The sequence below is a fragment of the Micromys minutus genome (genome assembly GCF_963924665.1).
Source record: "Micromys minutus genome assembly, chromosome: 3".
NCBI lineage: Eukaryota > Metazoa > Chordata > Mammalia > Rodentia > Muridae > Micromys > Micromys minutus.
Genome location: NC_137972.1, coordinates 95,593,550 through 95,616,201, shown reverse-complemented (window position 1 = coordinate 95,616,201; position 22,652 = coordinate 95,593,550). Strand labels below are relative to the sequence as shown.

The following is a 22,652-nucleotide window of genomic DNA, read 5'->3' as shown; positions in this document are numbered from 1 at the left end:
CCTCCTGGATCCCAAGGTGGGGCAGTCTTTGAGTGTCCTTTCCTGCTGTCTCTGCTCCAAGTTCCCTCCTGCATTTCCTTTAGACAGGAAAAATTCTGGGTTAAATATTTTGAAATAGGTGGGTATCTCCATCCCTCAACGCAGGACCATGTCTATTTACTGGAGGTTGTATCTTTAGGGTCTATTTCTCTATTTTGGGGGCTTTCTGCTAATATCATCCCCATTGGTTCCTGGGGACCTCTCATATCTCCAGTTTCTGGGACTTTCTATTGGAATGTTTCCTATGGCTGCTGCATATTGAAATTAATTTTTATTAGTTAAATGTTTTAGGTCAACAGCAAAGCAACATTTCTTTATGATTTTTTAAAATTATATAATTATTATTTGAAATGCCTGAGAGAAATGACTCCAAGCTTCAGAGAAGCCACAATAGTTTTCTGCCACTGGGTTTTCATTATAGTTTTATTTGATGGAAACTTTTTTCCCAATTTTTATTGGAAATTCTCTGCATTTACATTTCATATGTAATCCCTTTCTGATAATCCCATTCACCCCACCCTCCCCATTGTCTCCACGAAGGGGCTCCCACTCCCAACCATCCTCCCCCACTCAATACCTTGTCATTCCCCTACACTGTGAAAACGAGCCTTTGGTGGACCAACGGCCTTTCCTCCAATTGATGTCAGAAAATGATATCATCTGCTATATATGCACCTGGAGCCATGGATGTCTCCATGTGTACGCATTGGTTGGTGTTTTAGTCTCTGGGGGTTATGGCTATGGTGGGTTTGTATGCTTGATAATTTTGTTCTTCCCATAGGGTTGCAGACCCTTTCAGCTCCTTCAATACTTTCTCTAGCTCCTTCATTAGGGTCCTCATGTTCAGTCTGATGGTTAGCTGTAAGCATCCTCAACTGTATCAGTATCGCTCTGACAGAGCCTCTGAGGAGGCTTCCATATCAGGTTCTTGACAGTAAGCACTACTTGGTATCAGCCATAGTGCTTGGGTTTATTGGGCACATATGGAGTGTATCTCCAGGTAAGGCAGTCTCTGGATGATCTTTACTCCAATCTCTGCTCCTCTATTTGTCCCTTAATTTCCTCCCATGAACATTTTGTTCTTCCTCCTAAAAAATACTGAGTCATCCACTTTCTGGTCTTCCTTCTCCTTGAGCTTTATAAGTTCTGCGATTTGTTTCTTAGGAATTCAGAGCTTTTGGGCTAGTATCCACTTATAAGTGAGTAGATACCCTGTGTGTTCTTTTGTGACTGGGTTACCTCACTCAGGATGATAGCTCCAAGTCCCATCCATTTGCCTAGGAATTTCATGAAGTCATTGTTTTAATAGCTGAGTAGTACTCCATTGTGTATATGCATCACAATTTCTGTATCCATTCCTCTGTTGAAGGACATCTGGGTTCTTTCCAGCTTCTGACTGTTATAAATAAGGCTACGATGAACATGATTGTACATGTGTCCTTGTTAGATGGCAACTTCTTACTGAGCAAGCACACATCATTTTCATGTTGAAACAGTGTGGTGGTAAGATGGAGCTGAAGCTTGTTTGCTAAGGCTGAATCTCTGAGTTCCTCTGTTTTCACAATCAGGTCTCTGATGTGCATTTGGCATGCGTGTCTGTGCACATCTCCAGCACCAGTCACGAATTCTGATGCACAGGCAAAGGCCTTAGCTCTCAAAGTTAGCATTCAATTTAATGAAATTCAACAAGACTTTGTTTTAAATTTAGTGATTCTTTTTAGTTTTAATAATTTAGGTTTCTGATAGAACATACAATTGTCCATATAGGACAGACTTATCTCTATTTCCAACCTGAATATCACACTGAGCTCCCCTGATAGAACTAGCATTATTAGAGAATTGTTTATATTTACTTTCATCAGTAGTATGGGAGCAGTAGCTAACAATTTCTTCTACTTGGGTCTTCTTTGCTTTATCTTTATTAAAGGCTTACTTACTCTATTTTTTTCTCTAGTCCTTTTATGTACATGTGTTGAATTTGTCCATTGCTCTAAGTTTACCTTGAGCCTTCCAATCTTTTCTATTATAATGTAATCTTGCATATTTTGCCCTGAAAACATTAAAAAATGACCCAATAGTGCTTAGATATAATAAGTCTATGAACACAAATGTTTTCACAATTACACAGACAAATGATCTATAATTAGGTGTATTTGACAATAATTGTAAATTTTGTTATTGGCTTCACAAGTTAGTGATTTTACAGTTATTCTTAGACTCTTTTGTAATATAAGGTGATATTTTTATTAATATTTTCCTATGTCCTTTACTCCACAGAATATATGCCATACATTAAACATTTCAACAAATTTAATTTAAAAATGGCATATCCACATGCTGATAGAAAGAATAAAAGTTGTCATTTATAAATGTTTTAATTTTCATCTGACATACTGACAACTTTCTCTGCATAAAATACTGTATCACTGTTACATTTAATGGAAACATAATGGCCTGAATGTTTCATGTTAGTTACAGGATGACATTTGAAGTTTTATCAGCCTTCACAAAGGCCTATATGAGTTAGAAGCTATTTTTTTCAAAACATAATTACATTATTGTGTACGTCGCAAGCATCTGGAGCAACGAATGACTAAACAGTCCTGTGTAGTGGCTGGGTTTCTTTTACAGAGAGCTTCTCAATACATTGGGGGGAATATTTGAGTCTTTCTAAAATAAACTGTGTTTGCAATAGGAGTAGTTTGGGAGGGGCCGGCAGATAAGAGAGTAGGCAGGAAGAGTGCGTCCTTCAGGTAGACAGTTGTGTTCATTAAGAGCTGAAAACATCTCTTGCTGTAACACCACAGACAGTGCAAATAGAGATTGGAAGCCAGGTATGATATTCGCAAACACTTATTCCAGCATAACTAAGTTGACATCTTAGAATGTGAATCTGATGGTAGCAGCTCTGTTAATGAATTCAGGGTAAGCAATAGAGACCACTGAAAGGCACTACGTGTAGAGATTACCAAATTCCACTTGAAGTTGGAGTGGTCCACATGTCTTATTTTGGTGATGGATGCCCAGGTCAGTTTGTCCTCACTTACTAATGTATTAATGCTTTGCACCTAGGAACATGTCTAAGTGGTCAAGAAAGCCATTGCTTCAGAACATTTTACACTGATATAAAGCTTGGACCTGCCATTATCAAATGTTCCTATCTCCCTAAAATTACTCATACAGTAATAGCACATGTTATAACAAATATCTTTATAGTTAGGTTCTAGGTCATTTTTTTTCATGGACATATTTATGTAATGATCAAGTGAAGTACAGATATACACACACCTTGTGCTATAAATATCATCTTGTTAGGTGATTCATGGTGCTGAGTGAATATTTTGTGTCTTTCAAGAATGCCCATGTGATGTAAGATAATATTACTTCTATCATCCATTAATAGTAAATAGTAAATAGCAATAATAGAATAGACTTATGCGAACACTGCAAATCCGAGGGATGAAATACAGGATGCTAAGTAAAAACTGTGATGTATAAAAGTTCATTGTTAAAAGCTAATTGATTTGAAAATAAACTTGAAATAAATTTAAAATTTCTCAAAGTGCTAATAGTAAAATAAGCTAGAACTGTTGCAATAATATTGTTTATGCTTTCTTGATATTTGAGTATATACATGCAAGCATGAACATCTGCAAACACACACACACACACACACACACACACACACACACACACACACCTCCCCTGAACACTCCCCATATACCAGGACGAGGACTTCCCAGGTGCTTCTATTCATGCACTCACATACCCACAGAATTTCTAGAAAGCAATGTTGCTGGTCTCATTTTTTACACAGGAAGTCATAAATATAGACTAGGTCCTTGGCTCAGAGTCCTGAGATTATTATGTGATACAGCTAAAATTTGAAAACAAGGTTCACCCTAGGTAGAGTTTAAATTGACCATTTCTAAGTTCTGGTGCAGCAAACATGCCGTCTCTGTAATTTGCAAAGACATATCTTTAATGAAGGAGAGTTTGGGATTTTTGTCTTTAATTATGAGCATTATCTTCTAGCTGTGTGAAGAAGGGTTTAAGCTTATAAAAGAGGTTTTTAAAAGGTTTGATACAAACTAGAATTTTACATAAGAAGTTAGCATGTCTGACAGAGTGAGCAGGGGAGTGACTATCCCTCTAGTTCTCTTCTTCCTTACAGCACTGTGCTGTCCAGTTTGCACTGGACATCGCAAGATAGTATTGGACACAAGGAAGAAAGCACCACTTAGGTAAAGCAGCAGACAAAGAGAGTTGGGACAGAAGCTTCATGATTGTTTCTTTGAGTGAACCTAAAGAATCATAAAGTCACCACACCTAATAATGACCAACTGGTCACCTGTTGGTGTTCATGTCTCTGACACTACACACAGGCATGACAGCTGGTAAAATGCTGGTGTCCAGGTCTCACTGGACATACACTGTTCATTCAAAACCTGAGTAATTATATCTACATTATAATTGTTCCACCAAAACTATAAGCATCTAGATAAGCACCTTTAGTCCAATAATAAATCCTTTAGAAATGTTTATAGAGAACTTTGAGAAGCAACCTTAGCAATATTTGTCTCTGTGTACAAGCATCATGAGACAAGAGAAAAAGTACATGGTCATAAGGTGAAAATGTCACTAATCATAAGAAACAGTAATATATGAAATCTAGTTTTGATGCAGTAACTGAAATATCCAGTTAGCTTTTCCTTGGCTGCTTTGGTGTAAAAGAAACAATAATGTAATAAAACCACACATCCTGGGGCAGGAGTCTAGGCAGGGTTTAACTAGCTTTGCCTCTTAAGCAAATGTTAACCATTATCTAACTCTTATAACTGAAGCTTCTCATATGGTGTAGGATACTTATTCTGAGTCAAAAGGAATGATGAAACAGACACAAAATACGTTCAGAAGTTCATATTCAGACAGATATGAAACCTCAGGTTATAATCCAAAAAAATACATAGGTAGTAGAAGGAGTTTGAAGCCAACCTGAATGAAATCTTATCTCAAAATATAACAATAAAAATGAATAAATGCATAAATACGTAGGTGAGTAAATGAATATTAACATGCACTAGGCAGTGTAAGCCAATATTATTTGCAACATGGTTTCATTTGGCTAATTCTCAAAGAGAACATCAAACTTTTCCATTAGATTTACTTCTGCTATAGATAATCTGTAGCTCAGAGTATTCCTTATTTCAAATACATTAAAGAACAAAGCAACTTAAAAAGAGAATTAATAATTAAGTGCATGCACTAGTTACAGTTATGTAACTGCTATAAGCCCTTTCTCATGAATTCTCATGAATTACAAACTGACAGGAGAAAAGAGGAAAGCCCAAAACATTCCATGCTTGGCAAAGTCAGCTGAGAAAATTGAAATTGACCATTTGTTCTGCAGCACCTGCTGCTGAAAATCTGAGTGGCTTCAGTGCTTGTGTTGCAATTCCTCCTCTTTCTTGAGCCAGTTTCAGTGAAATCTATCATTGGCTTCGCCATAGCTCTGTGTGCAGCACCAGTGTTTTATTGCTATATCAACATGGCATGGGACACATAGACTTGGTGTATTGATACTAATATCATGTGTATTTTGTTTTACAGCTGGGACAACGTATATCTTTAGCAAAGGTGGCGGACAGATTACGTATAAGTGGCCTCCTAATGACCGACCCAGTACCCGAGCAGATAGGCTGGCCATCGGGTTTAGCACTGTTCAGAAGGAAGCCGTGCTGGTACGAGTGGACAGTTCCTCAGGCCTGGGTGACTATCTTGAGCTACACATAGTAAGTACTTTTTAATAGGCCTACGCCTATTTTTTATTTTTGCTCTTCACTATTAGCTTTATATAAACACATACAAGAATGTGTTTTTCCTGGGTTTTCTCCCCAAATGCAGTATGAATATGTATGGCATGGGGCTAATAAACCATAACACTACTGTTTTTGCTAGTATGTACATTATAATAGGAAGAAAGCTATTTTTATTTTTGAATCTGAAATCATGTCAATTTTGTGCTTGCAAAAGACATTTTGGAGTGGAATTCATCTCTAGGCAGATTTTCCAAGTGAATAAAGTAAGTTATTGCTGGTTAGCACTGTGGCATCTGGTGGGAATCAGGCAGTGGTGGTATTGGTGGTATCTGAAGACCTGGATTCAGTGTTCTTACCTTTCTCTTGCCAGAGAAGGAATTGTTTAAAGTTATATGGTGTGGGAGGAATGAGGGAAGGAAACTTGAAAGATGTGAGGATTTAAGTTGGGGACATGAAAATGGTTACATGATTGTTTCTGGGTCATTTTGTACTAGCTTTGATAGCTGTCAGGAAACTTCTGAAAAACGATTTTTTCTGTCTCATCCCTGCTGAACTTCACACAGAGAGAGAATCAGTCAGTGCATAGTAAGAGGTGAATAATTGCTTACAAAAGAGAGGCTTTCTCCTTAGCCTCCAGAATGCACTTTATAGCTCAGACTCTTCTTTTTAGTCCTACTTTCAAGGAATTACCAAGTGCAGTTGTAATTTTTCATTTCTGTATATATAATTCATGAAGAATACACAGACGTAAACCTCTAAGGTTTTTCTGTTTAGCAAAATCACAAACAGGAAGTTTTGACATCTAAGGAACTCCAAATCTGGGTATGCACAGCAGTGGTACCAGTCTTGTGTAACATGCAGGACCCAGGGTCCATCCCAGCAACATTAAGAACAACCCAGCAAACAAAAAACAAAAAGTGGTTCTTGCTTCTTCTAGAGGAAGCTAGTCTTGAAGTTTCAGATACAGTTGATTCTCTACAGCCTCTCTTCCAAACTTGAGTATTATTAATTGTCTCTTGATCATGGAAATCTGCTCATTTTGTTCATGTCTAAGTCTCCTTGTTCTGTGTTTACCAAGTGCTAAGTCCCTAAACATTTTCTTTCTTGATAGAAACTGGCTCTATGCATGAGTCCTAAGCTAAATAGGAAAACCACCAGACTACACTACATCAACACAGATTAACAAGGCTTTTATCCCGAAATGTTTTATTAGTTTTCTTCTTAATCTTATTTTTACATTAGATTTCCAGAATTTCCAATGAGTCAGGTAAGGTTTCACATTGACCACAAGAGCTGAATTCATTGCTAATCTTGGGGAAAAAAATAAACAGAAAATAACACCTCAGCACAACCATTATTGAACCATTGTAAATATCCATTCAAAATGCACTTGTCATAAAATGGCAACCCTCAGAAAGTAATTTCAGCTGCCTTTCAGCAAATACCTAACAATCAAAATTGAAAGCATTTGGATTTTTATAGCACCATAAATAAATGATCAGTTGAGATAATCTTCACAGTGCAGTAAGGAATCTTGCTGCTTAGAGTAATTGTGACTTTAAAAATATATTTGCTCAGCTCTGATTTAACGACTGTGCTATTTTATATATACAAGGCCTTTGTCCTTTTAGGAGAAATTACTTATTGATCTGAAGCCAATTACACTTTTAGCCTGAGAAAGATTCTGCAATGATCAAGGTGAAGTGGTAAGAGGCTGTTATTGAATTACTTAAAATACTGCTGATTATGTTATGGACAAAGGGATTGGTTAAGAGTGTTAGCCATTTCTTTTGAATTTTGACCAATTGTAAGTTTAAGCTTCTTTGAAAGTAAATAGTTGATAATTTCCATGTATGAAACCAGTACATATTCCTGCATGGCTCTTCTCCTGGTCAGCTCTCTTTGCTTCTCTTCCTCCCAGATCCCCTTTCAGCCTTGCCTTGCTCTTCACTTTGGATTCAGTTTTTAATCTTTACATAATCTTTTCCTTGGATTAGAAATTCTGAAATTTCCCTTGCTCTGAGAGTTTGTCCTTAGCTGGGAATGGAAACTATTGTCTTGCAGTTCCCAGCAAGTTGATGTCAGCCTTACCCACTATCTTCTCTCCTTTTCTTGTCTGAACATACTCGTTCCTTACCACTCAAAAGCCTTTTATTTGGGCATGAGTCACATGCAGTTAGCATCATCTCAATGTTGGGCTTTGGTTTGTTTTGCTGGTTTTAATAGAAAAGTGTACCTCTAAATCCTTTTTATAAATGGATTCATGATTAGATAGAAAAGAAAAATGTAAGGAGACAAAAATAAAACAAGGAAGGGGCAAATCAGAAAGGGAAGAGAATAGACTCAAGGAGATACATGTAATGGAGACTTTGGAGACTTTGCTTTCTCTCACTGTGTGAGGAGTGGGAGGAGGTATGGCTTTTGAGACAAATTGTCCTTGAATTGGTCCTTCTACCTCTGTCTCCAGGTAACTGGGATTAGACGCAGCATGCTTGGCAACTATGGTTGACATTAATAATACTCAAGAATTATTTATTTGATTATTAGCATAATGGCCAAGTTTATACTTGTTTTTCAAAATAAATTCTGAGGTTTTTTTTTACGGGATCAGACATTTAAATGTAAAACAAGATGTTGAATTTTAGAATATTACTGCTGTTTGATTTCATAAATTTACATCAGATTTAAGCTTACTTGTATAACATGTGATGTCACATATATATGCATACATTATATATATACACATTATATATATGATATATGTAATATATGTATATGTGTTAGAAACTTTGGTCACCTACTATACTGGCAGGATGTTTCACATAAACTTTCTAAGTCTGCAGTATATAAACTCTATATGAATCTCATCTAAAAATCTTGCTCTGTTTTTAATTGATAGAGAGAGGAAATAAACAGGAAGTTTGATTACATCATTAAAAGATGCACCATTATTGCTAAAAATGTATAATGCTGTTTCAATTAGCTTGATGTATATGTCTGATTGGCATGTCATTTCAGTAAAGATTTGAATCTTTGGTATGGCTTATCTTTCTATTTTTCAGAGTGATCAAGTTTGATTTCATTGTAAAATGTAATCACATTTAAATTTTGATTAACTGTGAACTTCAAAAAATAGAACAACTTGGGAAAAGTTGAATCAGGTGTCCTAGTTTTGATGAATTGATTTTTATTACAAAAATATAAATGCCATGAATGGAGAGTTCAAAGCCAGGTGGATTATTGATTGTGAGAGCTTATGAGGAGACAGGGAATGGCGAAAACTTAGAAGGAAAAGCTATTAAAATTTTCTGACAGAGTAAATTAAACATTGAAAATACTGAGTCACAAGCTAAGAGTAAGTCTTTAACTTTTAAGTAGGAAAAAAAAAAAAAAAAACAATTATAGACACAATTTTGTTTCCATAGAATTCTGAAGATATGATCTAACTTCCTGTTGACAACATAGAAAAGGACAGCAATTGATCATTATTTTATAGCAAGCTGTGTTTTAATTGATGCAAATGTATAAATATTTGATGCAGAGTCATTTGTTGCTTTAAGAATGCATATGGTGAAAGTTCTTGTTTGTTCAATCATTTAACTTACCTTCAAACTTGCTTTATTTATTGTACATTGTATATATAGTAGATTTGAATACGGTGGCATTATTTAGATATTACACAGACATGCACTGGGGAAAGCATGGGATTTAAAAACAAAGAATATAAAGGGTCTTGTGAAAGTTTTTACTATAAACATTTAAATTGGTGATGTTGAGTCCATTAAAAATATTTGCTCATGTGCAATGAACAAAGACCTTTAACTAAGATTGATTTTGTCGGTTGTAGCATATAGTTTTTATCAGACACATTATGTGATTTTAGATTATTGTCACTTTCAAAAAAATCTCCTGTGGGTGTCACTTTACAGGTGTTAATTAGAGATTACATTTCACACCACTCTGTTTATGGAAAGAAGGCAGTGGGAATGAGGACTCACCTTCTGTGGGTAAAAATGGTGGCCTATTCTAACCAGGGAAGCAGGAGGAGAGGGGAGTAAGCACTGTTCTTTGAAATACTTTCATCCTGGGAGCATGAAAGAACATTCTAAATGCCACTGGTGAATTGTACACATTTCCTTAAGTGATTTTTCTTTATGATCTGCTGGGATAGAATCTCTTAATTGATTTTGACTCACAAATATCTTTGATGAGTACTTTTAGTATAAACTCAAAACTTCATATTCATAGGAAATATTAAAATGTCTCTAACTTGCCAATACGATTCATGCCTAACCTTTTTCATCTTGTTCTGTCTGTAGCCACGTTCCATCACTACATGATCTTATTCTATCATTCTATCAGAAAGTATCTTTTATGGGCAATAGTTATATGTGTGTACATTAATATAAATAAGAGTAAACAGAATTTTTCCCACCAGCTTTTTCTGAATTGAAATAGTGTTCTGTTTGAAATACTACTTTTAGCCAACAGATGCACTCTTTTATGAGAGGCTCATGTTACCACATAATATTTAAATTCAACCCTTGAAGTCAAAGGAAGTACACATTGAACATGGCTTTATTTTCCTGGTTCTTATAGTAATTAATTGGAGTACATGTAACAAATTTGATTAGAATTTTAAAAATCGAAATAAAGGCTTTGCTCCATGCTTTGAACATTTCTTTTCATCCAAGCTGCTGAGGTATGAAGGGCACAGCCATCTCTGGGGAACTGTGTGAACTGCTGCCCCACTTCTATTGACCTTGAGGACAGCTGGTGCCAGGCCGTGCTCAGGGAAGATGATAATGGAGGCAGGGCTCTCCCTGTCCCATGCACCTGTTTTGTCTCCTTGGGAGCGTCAACCTAAATTTTAAAAAAAAAAATGGAAAATCTCTGAGTTAATTAATTAATAACTAATTAGTTGATTAGTAATCATTAACATGATATTAGTCAAGTCTTACCATTATAAACAATCACACTGCCCTTGTCAAACTGTAAGCATACTGAAAAAAAGAATTAGGGCAAAGAGAAGCTTTTCTGTTCCTTTATTTTTGACTTATTGTTTTTTTTTTTTTATTTTTTTCTGTTGTGTTTGTTTTATTATGTTACTTTGCACAGGTGTGTATGTTTGTGTGCGTGTCTGTGTGTGTGTTTGTCTGTGTGTGTGTGTGTGTGTGTGTGTGAGAGAGAGAGAGAGAGAGAGAGAGAGAGAGAGGAAGAGAGAGAGAGAGAGAGAGAGGAAGAGAGAGAGAGAGAGAGATCGATCATTAACTGGCTTTTGAAATCTCAAAGCAACCTCTCAGACTTGCCCAATAGTTCCACAAAGTGGGGATCACATATGAAATCGGTGAACTTTTATTCAAAGCACCACGGAGCCGTACTGCAAATCTGTGACATCTGCTTGCTACTCAATTCCTGGCTTTGTTCACTTCCTCTTCTTCCAGTTTTTACAAGCTTGTGTCTTTTACAGTAGTTAGTGCGGTTGGTTTTCCACTTTTCTGAGCAACTATAGTTATATGATATTATATACAACTATCAGTTATATGATATTATATACAACTATCAGTTATATGTTATTGTATACAACTACTAGTTATATGTTATTGTATACAACCATCAGTTATATATTATATATAACTATGAGTTATATGATATTATATACAACTATCAGTTTTAAGTTATTGTATATAAATATTAGTGGTACCAGTTCCCTTAAATTAGCTTCTAGCACTTTTTCCTCCCATGATACCCTTTTAAAGTTTAAAGAACTCGACCAGAGGTGGTGAGTGACTCCACCTGCACTTTCCCTATTCCTGGTTATCTTCAGATGTCTGTCCTCTACCTCCACATCCCCGTTGTTGTTCTGTCTCCACTTTGAGTCCTTTCTAGTTCGTTTTATATTGGTTAATTTTAATATCATTAATTTCTAAAATTGCCCCTTTGATCTTATCATTCCAGTAATAAAAAGAAACATGAGTCCCCTACCGACGCCCACCTATCCACAGGGAATCAGAGACGGCCTCATTAAATGAAGCATTTCAGCCTTCTGATCTCACTGTCCTTATTTGGGTCCATCTTCCACATATACCTGCTCAGTTCTATCATCAATGAAACGTGCTAACCCACTTTTAAAGAAGTGGTTTTTTCTGTCCTTTTTTTCTAATGTTCTCCAGATTATTTCTTTCCATTGATGTTTAATAGCTAAAGCTTACTCACCAAGGTCTCTGTTTCTATGTTCTGTGTTTCCGCATTGCCTCTGAGATATTCACTCTTCCTAATCTGCTTAATGGAAATTGTGGATATGATTGTAAAAGAGATGTAACATGCCAAGGATATTACTTCTCAGAGAAAATCTGGTCACAGCCTGCCCTTTCCTATGACTGCTTGTCTTCCTGATACATTGCTTTGGAGTGAGCTTCAAGCTGTTGCACAGAATGGCTTCAAAACTCTGTGGTTAGGCAGTGGTGACTTGCTTAACTGTTTTCTTCTGCCAAACTTCCAGCACAACAGATTGCTTTGTTAGATTCATTTTTAGCTACTGAAGCCCCCTCTTTTCTTCTGTAATAACACCCTCTTAGAATTCTGTCTCCAGGAAGCATTTTTTAAGGCTAATTAAACACTACATAACGGGTCACCTAAAAGTAATTTATGTTGCAGATGATTGATTAGTTTGTCTAACTGTTTTCTCCATTTGACAACTTAAAACAGTTGGGTTATTATTTTGAAATGGGGTTACCATGAGAAGCAATGGTTCAGAATGTCTGTGCTCTGAAAGTACTGGACATTCATTCTTATACCACTCTCTGTGTGTTCCAGAAAGAAATGATGAGCCCTTGTTAAACATATGCAAATGCTTTATTAAGGATTCAAGCTTTGAAAAAACACAATATAGATTGATGGAAAGTAAATGAAGTCACTGCTTGGGGCTTAATAACTATGTTGAGGAATGCAGAGTGAATAAGCGGTCATTTACACACTGATCAGGAAAATGCCTCTTGTTGCACAAAAGCATTGAAATTCATAAGCAAAAACGCTCAGTAGTCACATTTTTTTTTTTAAATTCAAACAGCCTAGTAAACAGGTCTGTCAAAGACCGGGAAACAAGAAAATGGTGATTCTATGCATTAGGATTTTATTGATTCTGGCAATGGGCCGTGCCAAATATGAACAGTTTATTTTGCTCTATAGACCAGGTGGGCCTCAAACTCAAAGATCTTACTCTTGACTGCTAAGGGCTGGGATGAAAGATGTGTACCACCACTGCACAGACTAAATAGTTTATTTCAATAAACAAAGGAAATAAACAAGGTGAATATACTAGTGATTGTCCTTCTAAATACCAGGAAAAATAACCAGAATTAAAATCTTGCACAACAGAGGATTAGGTGTCATTTCAAGAACCTTAGAAAATTGTTTTGATGAAAACATAGATGTTAGAGTTGTGATACGTAACTTATCACACCTTAGAAACTTTTTGCAAGAGACAATCTGTCAGAAATGTGTTGTCCTGGTTGTTCTGGAACTTTCTCTTTCGACCAGGCTGGCCTAGAACTCAGAGTTCCACATGCCTCTGCCTTCTGAGAGCAGAGATTAAAGGTATGAGCCATCACCACCCAGCTAGAACTGAGGATTCTTTATCATCAAGAGCAAGAAGGATTTTGCCTCCTGAAAATCAGCCAAAGAACTTGTATAGCTTTTCTGCCAGCGTAGTCCATTCTTATTGAGGGAATGCTCTGTGACTGAAGGACATAGAACTAGGTTTCTATGGAGACAGTATAAAGGTAAACTTTTCCCATCACGAAAAATAATTTTCTCCCTGGACCTAGTCCATGAAATAAGCCTTCCTGCCTATTGAAAATGACAAATGCAAGTTTGATAAACAAAAATTATGCTTTGGTAAAATATAAATAAAAATTTATCTGATTACTAGTGATTGGACTTTGAAAATACATCGAAGAATTCTTGAGAATTACTGGGAACTGTAGTTGTTATATATCAACTTCTCACTCTGAGGCACATGTCTATTGTCTTGGCTTCTATCCTGCCCCCACGAATCATCATGCTAATATTTCCACTGCTCACTCATTTGCACATGGGTATCTTAGGTGCAGCTCAAACTTAGCTCATTAGAAACCAACTCAGCATCCCTTAGCTGAATGTCTTTTGTCACATCATTGATTAAAACTGTGTTGTATTCAATGTGAGCTTGCACATTCTGTCGGGTTCTTACCAACACCCCAAGTATTTTTCAGTTTGCACTGTCCAACTGAAATATAATGTAAGCCATGTGTAAAACTTTACATTATCTGTCAATTCCAATACAGAAGAAAAAGCAAAGGTAAAATTGACTTTAGCAATTAAATTAACTTTAAAATCTCTTAACCTATACATAGGTTATTATTGTTTGAAAATACATTTGATATAAATTATTACCTACACCTCTCGATTCCGAATCTAAGATTTTTGTCACTGATTCCTTGTTTTAGAAAGTCTACAGTTACATAGGTTCACTGACTTACTTATTCTAAGCATTATTTAAAATTATTCATAATTGAATACTATATCAATGAAAAATGTATACACACGTAAATTAAATACACTTCAGCCTTAGGTGCTGAATCCCATTTACCATGCTTCAGACGCCAATGCACCTACCTGCTCCTGGACTGAACATTATAGTCTGAGGCTGAACTTTCCTTTATGTCACTATTTAGTGCAGTACATTAATCCCTCTGAACTGTCCCTGTGACCTTTTACCTATTCTATTTCTCTAGAGTGCACTCTCCCTTTCTAAAGCAAATTTTTGAAAGCTAGTATAACAATAATGACCCTTGCTTCCTTCTATACTGAGAGGAAATTGATGGCTGCAGAGCAGAGACAGTGTGACACTCACTGGCTCCCAGTTTCATTGTTAACTCTAACTAACTGCTTGCTCTTCTTCTCCAGTGCAAGGCTTTTGCTTTATGAGAACAAGAAATGAAACAATGTCACATGCCTTGTCACTCCATCTGAGACTGGCCAACTCCTCAGCCAATCTCTTCTTCCACTGCAAGGCTGAACCTAGGAACACAGCTAGCCAGAAAGGGCTGACCTGTAACATGCAGACATTGCTTGACACTACTTACTTAATGAGAAAAGATGATTATTTGTCAAAAATTATATAGAAAGACAATTTATCTTTCTATGAAGCAAAGACACTGTCTGGAAAGAATATCAGCAAATGCACACAAATTGTTTTTTTTTTTTTTTTTTTTTTTTTTTTTTTCTGCTGCCCTTACACTTTTTTTTTCTGGTTTACTTGGTAAATTTCTATTCCATGGTATTTTTTGAAATGTTTAAGATTCGTTTTTTTCTTACAGTGTCAGTGCTGGTGATTGAACCAAGTGCCTGGCACATAGGATACATTTGTCCCACCAGTGAGAAGTGTCCTGTCTCCTGTTTACTTTTGTTTCAAGAGACAAGTCTCACTAAGTTGGCCGAAGAAGCATGGAGTTGAGGAGTGTCCTTCTGCCTCAGCTTCCTGAATAGCTGGGATTACAGTTCTGCATCACAAGGCCTGTTATATGTTTGTACATTTTGAAGATTACTTATTCATGATGGACAGGATGGTATTGAGCAGGAATAACCATTGTGATAACATGTTTTGTGACAGAGCCCAGTATGAACCTTGAACTCAGTAAGTGATTAACCAATATTATTGGCGGAAGTTTAGGTTTCTAGCACTTCTACAGACTTAGTTCTACCAACTTAGACTATGTGTGTGTGTGTTTGTTGCTGCAGAGGTCACGTGTGTTATCTCCTAAAAAGGTCTGTATGTATCTTCAGGCCAAAGTTATAATAGAACTATTTCTTAACCTACTTCTAAAGATATCCATGGGCCTTACTTACAGATAACTATAAATCCAAACTACTTAGTTGGTCCGACCATAAAGGTACAGTCTAGACTTGTTTCTCTGCTTCGATCACACAGCCTGCACATAATGTTATCTCATGTTTTAACTGCTTACGTGCCAACCAATTTCCAATACTGTGAATATACAGAATCGAATAAAGCATGGCTTCGGACTTAAAATATCTGAGGATGGAGTCCATTCTCAGGCATGGCAGAATGTGAGCACGTGGACTGAGGGTTTTAGTTACCTTTGCATAGAATCACAACAAAATGTTCAACACCATCATAGTCTTTTTATGTGCGATCTATCATAAAGTGATCAATGATACCGGAACTCCTCTAAAGCTGTCTAAAAAAACCCCAAGGAAAACAAACTAGAATCCTCATTTAGTTGTAGAGAAATGCATCTCCCATCTGTAAAGTGTCAAGGTCAGAATCAAATTCACCAAGCCTGACTCTAAAAAAAGTCCCATGGGCAGATGCCTGATGTGACCGAGATGAGAGTACGAAGGTCATTTATTGTCAGCAAGACCAACCCTACAGCCCTGCATTTGGTCTGTTCAGGGCATATGCATAAAGTCAAGCATCCTCAGCTTTAATGTTACCAAAACCACAGAAGCTTCTGAACATTCCAGAAATCTTCAACATATACACTGTGTCTAATAAATTAGGAACATAAAATGTTTCCTGGCTAGTGTCCTCAAACATTTTGTAGTTAAGTTGATGAAATAGCAAGTGGTTTGATTTGTATGAGATATATCTAAATTAAAATATAGAAGAATACAATTATATGTTTGTATCACTAGTGAGAGTAAAACTTAGATTCCAAAGTGGTTTTGTTCCTGCCCATTCTTCTCCTTGCAATATTCTTCTTATCTTTTACAAATACATATTTACAAAGTAGTACTTCACCCCTTATAACAAAACTAACCGTGTCCTTCTTGGTACTATTAGAGGTCATTGATTTTTTTATACATAGTTTAATTTCATATAGTTTATTGTATTTTTATATGTAATGCCAGGTCTTTTTTTAATGTATATGTTTTACTTGCATGTTTGTTTGTATGCTGTGTTTATGCTTGGTGCAGGAAGAGGCCAGAACAAGATGTCAAATCCTTCGGCTCTGGGGTTATAAGCACCTGTAAGCAGCCTAAATGTGGGTGTTGGGACTAGAACTTGGATCCTCGGGAGGAGCTGCAAGTGCTCTTAACCCCTGGGCTCTCTCTCCGGGCACCTAACCTTTCACCCACCTAGCCAACTACTTAATGCCAGGTCTTTAATTTGATGTCTATGGAAACATTATATTAATGTATTACATAATATCACACTATATGCTTTATATATTATGTAGTTTTATACTCTGCATATATCGGCATTATGTTTAGTACGTAACACACAGTGACTGGCAGAAAAAGGCACCATAAGTGAATGGAGGAACAGGTGAGCTCGTTCAGTGGCCGCTGGCCTCCCTGACCTCTGACTGGTAATTTTCCACTCTACCTGTCTCACTTCGATACTGTTCTCCACCGTGCACAGTATGAGGTAGACTCCCAAAGGACAATGGGACGAGCAAGTGAGACTCAGCTGGGATCTCCTGTTGCAGCCCACGGAAGCATATGCACACCCAGCAGAGGTCTCAGTGATACGGTCTGTGATGAAAGTCTTCATGAGCCATGTGGGATCGTCACTGCCTGGTGGTAGAGATCAGGCCATGTTAAGCAAGGGTTCTACTTCTGAGCTACATCCCAGTCCTTCTTTATCTGTTGTCTTTTCGTTTGGCTCTTGCTATGGAGCTCCTGCTGGCCAGGACTCATGGTCCATCTGCTGGGCTCTCAAGTTTAGGACCTCAGACATATGCCATCACCCCGTGTTGTTTCTCCAGGTTTGTGAACCTCTGACCACTGATTAAATAATGAATGTGAAATGGATTCTCAGATTATTGTTTGTTTAGGGTTTTTTGTACATCTTAAGTGCTTGAAGACAATTATAAGTAAAGCTAACCTAAAAACAAAGCAAATAGCTAAACTCCCCTTCTGAACTATGTTTACTTAATTCATTTTTCTTAGAACAAAACTAAGTCATACTAGTTAGTGTGCACATGGTGCTTATTACGAACAATGCACCGATTTAAGTATTTTGCCAACAACTATACCTAATTCATATTATTGGTAGTTCACTAAAGAAAAAAACTATTATTTTCATTGCACAGATATGCGGCTGCATTTTAAAATAAATTGACGCAAATCACAAAACAAATAATTCCCTGGATTTGAATCATTTCTCTATGACTTCAGACCTCCTTTTCTTTTCTTTCTTTTTCCCCTTTTTCTTTCTTACTTTCCTTCTTTTTTTTTTTTTTTTTTTTTAGTTCAAAGGAAAATTTGAGACTATCTCAGCCTCTTTCCAAAATAATCCTATGATCTGAATATCAAGTCAGTGGGTCCTTATGGTGTGTTATGTTGAGAGATTCCTTTATCATGATAAAGATGGGAGAAAGTGGAGTTTCTTAACATAACAGTATTAAAATATGTAGATCCCTGACACAGCATCTGATATTTGGAAGCAAGAACCACTTCTTAAGGTAGAATTCTAGGTGTCTATTAATTTTTACGTGGTCCTTATATCTTGGACCAAATTATACTACTTTTTGTAGAAACGAAATAAAATCATCAGTGTAGTTCTGAACATTTAGGCTGTAGTTACCCTTTCAGCCTTTCTCCGGGACCTAATGCTGCTTCCTGAGGCCTGAAAGACATGACCTTTAAAACAATTGTTTTAAACCCAAAGGCAGGATAGACTGTGTGTGTATTTAAGCATGTTAATGAGGAGAGCAGAGAAGGTGGAGGCAGTGTTACACTATAGTCCTGCTCCTTGAACATTTTCTGACAGAGGTAGTCAAAGAAAAAAGTATGTCATTCTACTCATTACTGTTAATTAGCAACAAAAGCAGGCATTGGTGGGTCCACATCCCACAGGGCACGGCAGAGAGAAGGGGTTGGAATTTCAGTAGCAAAATGGAATGAGGTAAGGGAGCTGTAGCTGCTACATGGGATTCAAAGTTGAGTTCATTTGCGCATTAAACTACAGGCCTTACAAAAAGATCTCACACTAGAAAGAACTGGTCCTGAATTCCAACAGCTGGGCCGGCTATTGTAAAGAATGCTGTGTGGGAAAGCGACTGGAGGAAGCAGTGGTTTTATTGAAATGTGGAGATGTTGCTCATGATTATGTTAGAAAATAATTAATAGTGGCTTACTTTCCTACTTCTGAGTGAACTCCCTTCATTTCCATTAACAGCTTTTTTTATTTGTTGGCTTTTCTGTTGTTGCATTTTTCAAACTATCTCAACACAAACTGTATGCTATAGTGTGATGCATAGGTCTGGGTTTGTAAGACCAATAATTTTTACAGCCGTCTGTTCAGAAGGAAATGAATTTCATTTGTTTCCTTATGGATGAGAGACTCCATTTGCTTTTCATAACAACTCATGTTTTAATATATATTGTTTCTAGATCATAAAAGTAGTCATTGAAAACTTAGATAAGACAGCAGAGAGGAGAATAAAAGTTAAAGCACAATATAAGGTCCTGCATTTCCTGAGCTGTCTAAAATTCTAATCATACATTTCAGGCATACAGTTTTTACTCATGGGCATATCCTCAAATAGTATATATGCACAGATTTGAAAATTTATTAGAAAAAATGAACTTTACCTTCTGATACACAATATTCTATAATCTGACCATTTTTCTATGCTGTACTTTTGACATTATTACATTTTCAATAATACAATCTATTTCCCTCCTAGTACCTATTGCTTTCTTATGAAAAAATTATTTATTGAATGGTTTTCTACTGATGGATACACAGAGTGTTTTAGGATTGTTAGTATAACAAATAACATTAACTTTTAAAAATGTAGTTTAAAATATTTTTAGGATGAGCAAATTCCTACAGCTGGAGTGAGTGCACCCAGTTTTTATTTCCTTCCTCTTTTGCATGTCATCAAACTCAGACCCTTGTGCTCAGAAGGAGTGCCTTTCATCGACAGAGCCTGCTCCCTAGCCTTTTGTGTTTTATTTGAAATTCAATTTGGCTTTCTTATTACTTAAATATGAGCTGTATAGAATGAGTTGCTGTGTGGAATATTTGATTTTGGATTGCTTCTGTTGTAATAGTCTTGTGGAATGATATAAGCCTCCTTTAAACTGTGGTCACAGACTTTCTGTCTTCCTGGCAGTATTCAGAGAACTGCAATGGACTGGGCTGAGGAACAACTCCATCACTCATGTGGTTCTCTCTGGACTTGGAGGAGGAGATAGGCAAGAGTTAATGTCCTGTGGGAACCAGTTCTCTGTGCTCTGCACCTCTCCCACATCCCATAATTCTTAATTTTCCCCCTAGTCACTTTTTATTTCAGTCATCGTGTCTTTGGTACTCAAAGCATCGGTGGAGCATGACAAGCTTTTAAATGTGCCAATATTGTCAGCATTATTGTGGCTAATCTTAATCTAATGGACAGGATAACAAGGATATTATACTGTTAAGCTATGAGAAAGCCAGGGATGCCTATGGCCTGATGGCGCACTTAGGCAAAAAAGTTGTTGTTTCAGGCAGTAGATTACATAAAGGAGTTTGCTCATGCATTTTGTAACATTTGATAATCTTTTATAATGAATCGAGAGGAAGTAAGACAGGTTAGAAGACTGTGGCGAGTTTCCTTAGATCTTCAGTTGTCTTCAGGCCTCTGATATGATGATTACCGCTGGGGATAAAACTGACCTTTGGGACATTTGAGATTATTTTGACTAGTTTTCCATTTGTTCAGTGATTCATGAGTAAAATATAAACAGATGAAACATATCAAAACAATACTTTTATTCTTTAAAAATCATCTTCAAGGTATGATAGTCCTGGGTTTCATTAGTAGAAAGTAAAAGTTAAACTGTGTCGGTGTAAAAACCTTTAGTGTAGTGCTTAATGGGTGCTGAGAAGTTTGTGTCTCATGTATCACAGTCTCTAACATATTTAATAGCACAGCAGATGTTGCTTGCTATGATACCACATGTTACTGAGCAGCAGTGAGTCCCATTTGAGAAGTCAGTTTTTATTTTATTTCTTTATCTCCAAGCCTTCTTTAATAATTCCTGATCACAGTGTGTTTTGATTTGTTAGGCAGTAAGCAGATAAGAGAAGTTCTGTTCTCTGCTGTTTATTTCTAACAGGTTGTTTGGCTTCAGGATACAAATCCCATGGGATTCTAAAGTAAAATAACTGGGTGGCATTCAGTAAAACATGGTAACTACTCAGCTGTCGAATACCAGTGGGTAGAGTGCTCCTTCAAACAGTAATGAAGGTGCCATGTGGTCACACCAGTGTAGTAAAAAAAATTGCCAGCCTCCACAGGAAGCAGATTTGTGGTAAGTGGGGTGTTTAATTGTGATGCTTTGTGTACATACCTTCTCGCTGGCTTGCTTAACCAGTAACTTGTCAGCACTGGCACTCAAGGGAGCCCAAGGGTGTTTGGTATTGCAAGATTTGCTCCCAAAAGATTAATTCTTTGGAGCTTTCCACGGGCTATTTTCCAACCCTTTAATTACTTATGTCTGGGAAAAAAACACACCTGATATATATTCTAAAGCTAAAATAAGGTAAATGTCTAGCAAATATATTTTAGAGTCACAGAAATACACAAAACTTATAATGGGATATTTTAAATAGGTTAGCAAAGATCCTGTGCAGCTATACTGAAAACTGCAAAATTGTAGAAATTGGATACATCCTGTTGAACTTGAAGGATTTCTAGTCTGCTTTGTGTGGTGAGGGAATTGTGTCAACCTGGGATCTAGAATTTGAAAAGGCTAAGTTTCAAATCTCATGAAATCTTCTAGTGCAATTATCTGGATGTAGGAAGAAGCTGCAGCTTGAAGGTGCTGTATATTTTAGGTCATTTTCTTTCATAAGACTGGAATAAATCTTCTAGGGTCTGTTTAATGGTGTTAGTCTGTTCTTGGCATGAAGATCAATACATACAATCTGTTCCTGTCTCAAGAATCCCCACAAATCTGAGACTGGAGGGAAGCTCTCTCCTTTTGTTCAAGTAAGAGAAAAAATTTCCCCTAGAGTAGGAGTAGTGAAGACAGAGTTTCATATGGCAGTGTTAGCATGAGAGGTGCACAGACTCTTAGTGTATCTTGTTTTCCATTTAGTACATGGGATAGAAATACCGCAATTGTGATTTTACACTTGATTTAATTGTCTAAAATAGATTTAGGTAAGCCTACCTTTCAGGGCTCCTTTATTCAACAAGCTTGAAGACAAGTAATTTTTGGTAATATCATCATAGTCTTCCGGCTTTATAAGAGCCATTTTCTAACCTTGAAAGCAAATTCCATATTATACAGAATGTTATTAACCCTTTAAGAGATGCAAAGAAAGGCATAATATGAGATATAGAAATTTGTATGAATAACATGTAGAATTGTCTAGTCACAGAACAAATTATCATCTTCGAGGAGCTGCAGGATTATTATCAGGGACAGCAAGTGAGATGTGGTTATTTATTTTGACTAGGTCCTGTGAGGAGAGAGATCTAAGATATTTGAATATAGTCAAAAACCGGTTACCTTACCTTAACATTCAAACCTAGATTTTAAGTGGAATAACTATTCATGCAGAGAATCAAACATGTAGCCATCTGTGTTCTGTTCGTTTAGAACCACACAGGGAAACTCAAATATAAGTTCAGCTTCAGGAGAGAAAATAAAGTACACCACTAACATGATTTTCTTTAAGGCTATTTTAATAGTATGAAATATTTCACTTTGTATGTGTACAGTAGGTGTCTATAGGAATTTAAAATAAGATAAATTAAATTTGCTGTATATGACATAAGATCATCA

At 36.6% G+C, this 22,652-nt stretch overlaps 1 protein-coding gene across 2 annotated transcripts in view; it reads left to right on the top strand.

The window, feature by feature from the left end:
- The window catches only part of NRXN1 (neurexin 1), a 1,029,777-nt gene that overhangs the window by 722,170 nt on the left and 284,955 nt on the right, over positions 1-22,652 (top strand). For both annotated transcript variants that reach the window (XM_080913966.1, XM_080913965.1), the window contains one exon: positions 5,650-5,831. In XM_080913966.1, coding sequence (XP_080770092.1) covers positions 5,650-5,831 — 182 coding nt within the window. The remainder of the gene's footprint in view (positions 1-5,649; positions 5,832-22,652) is intronic.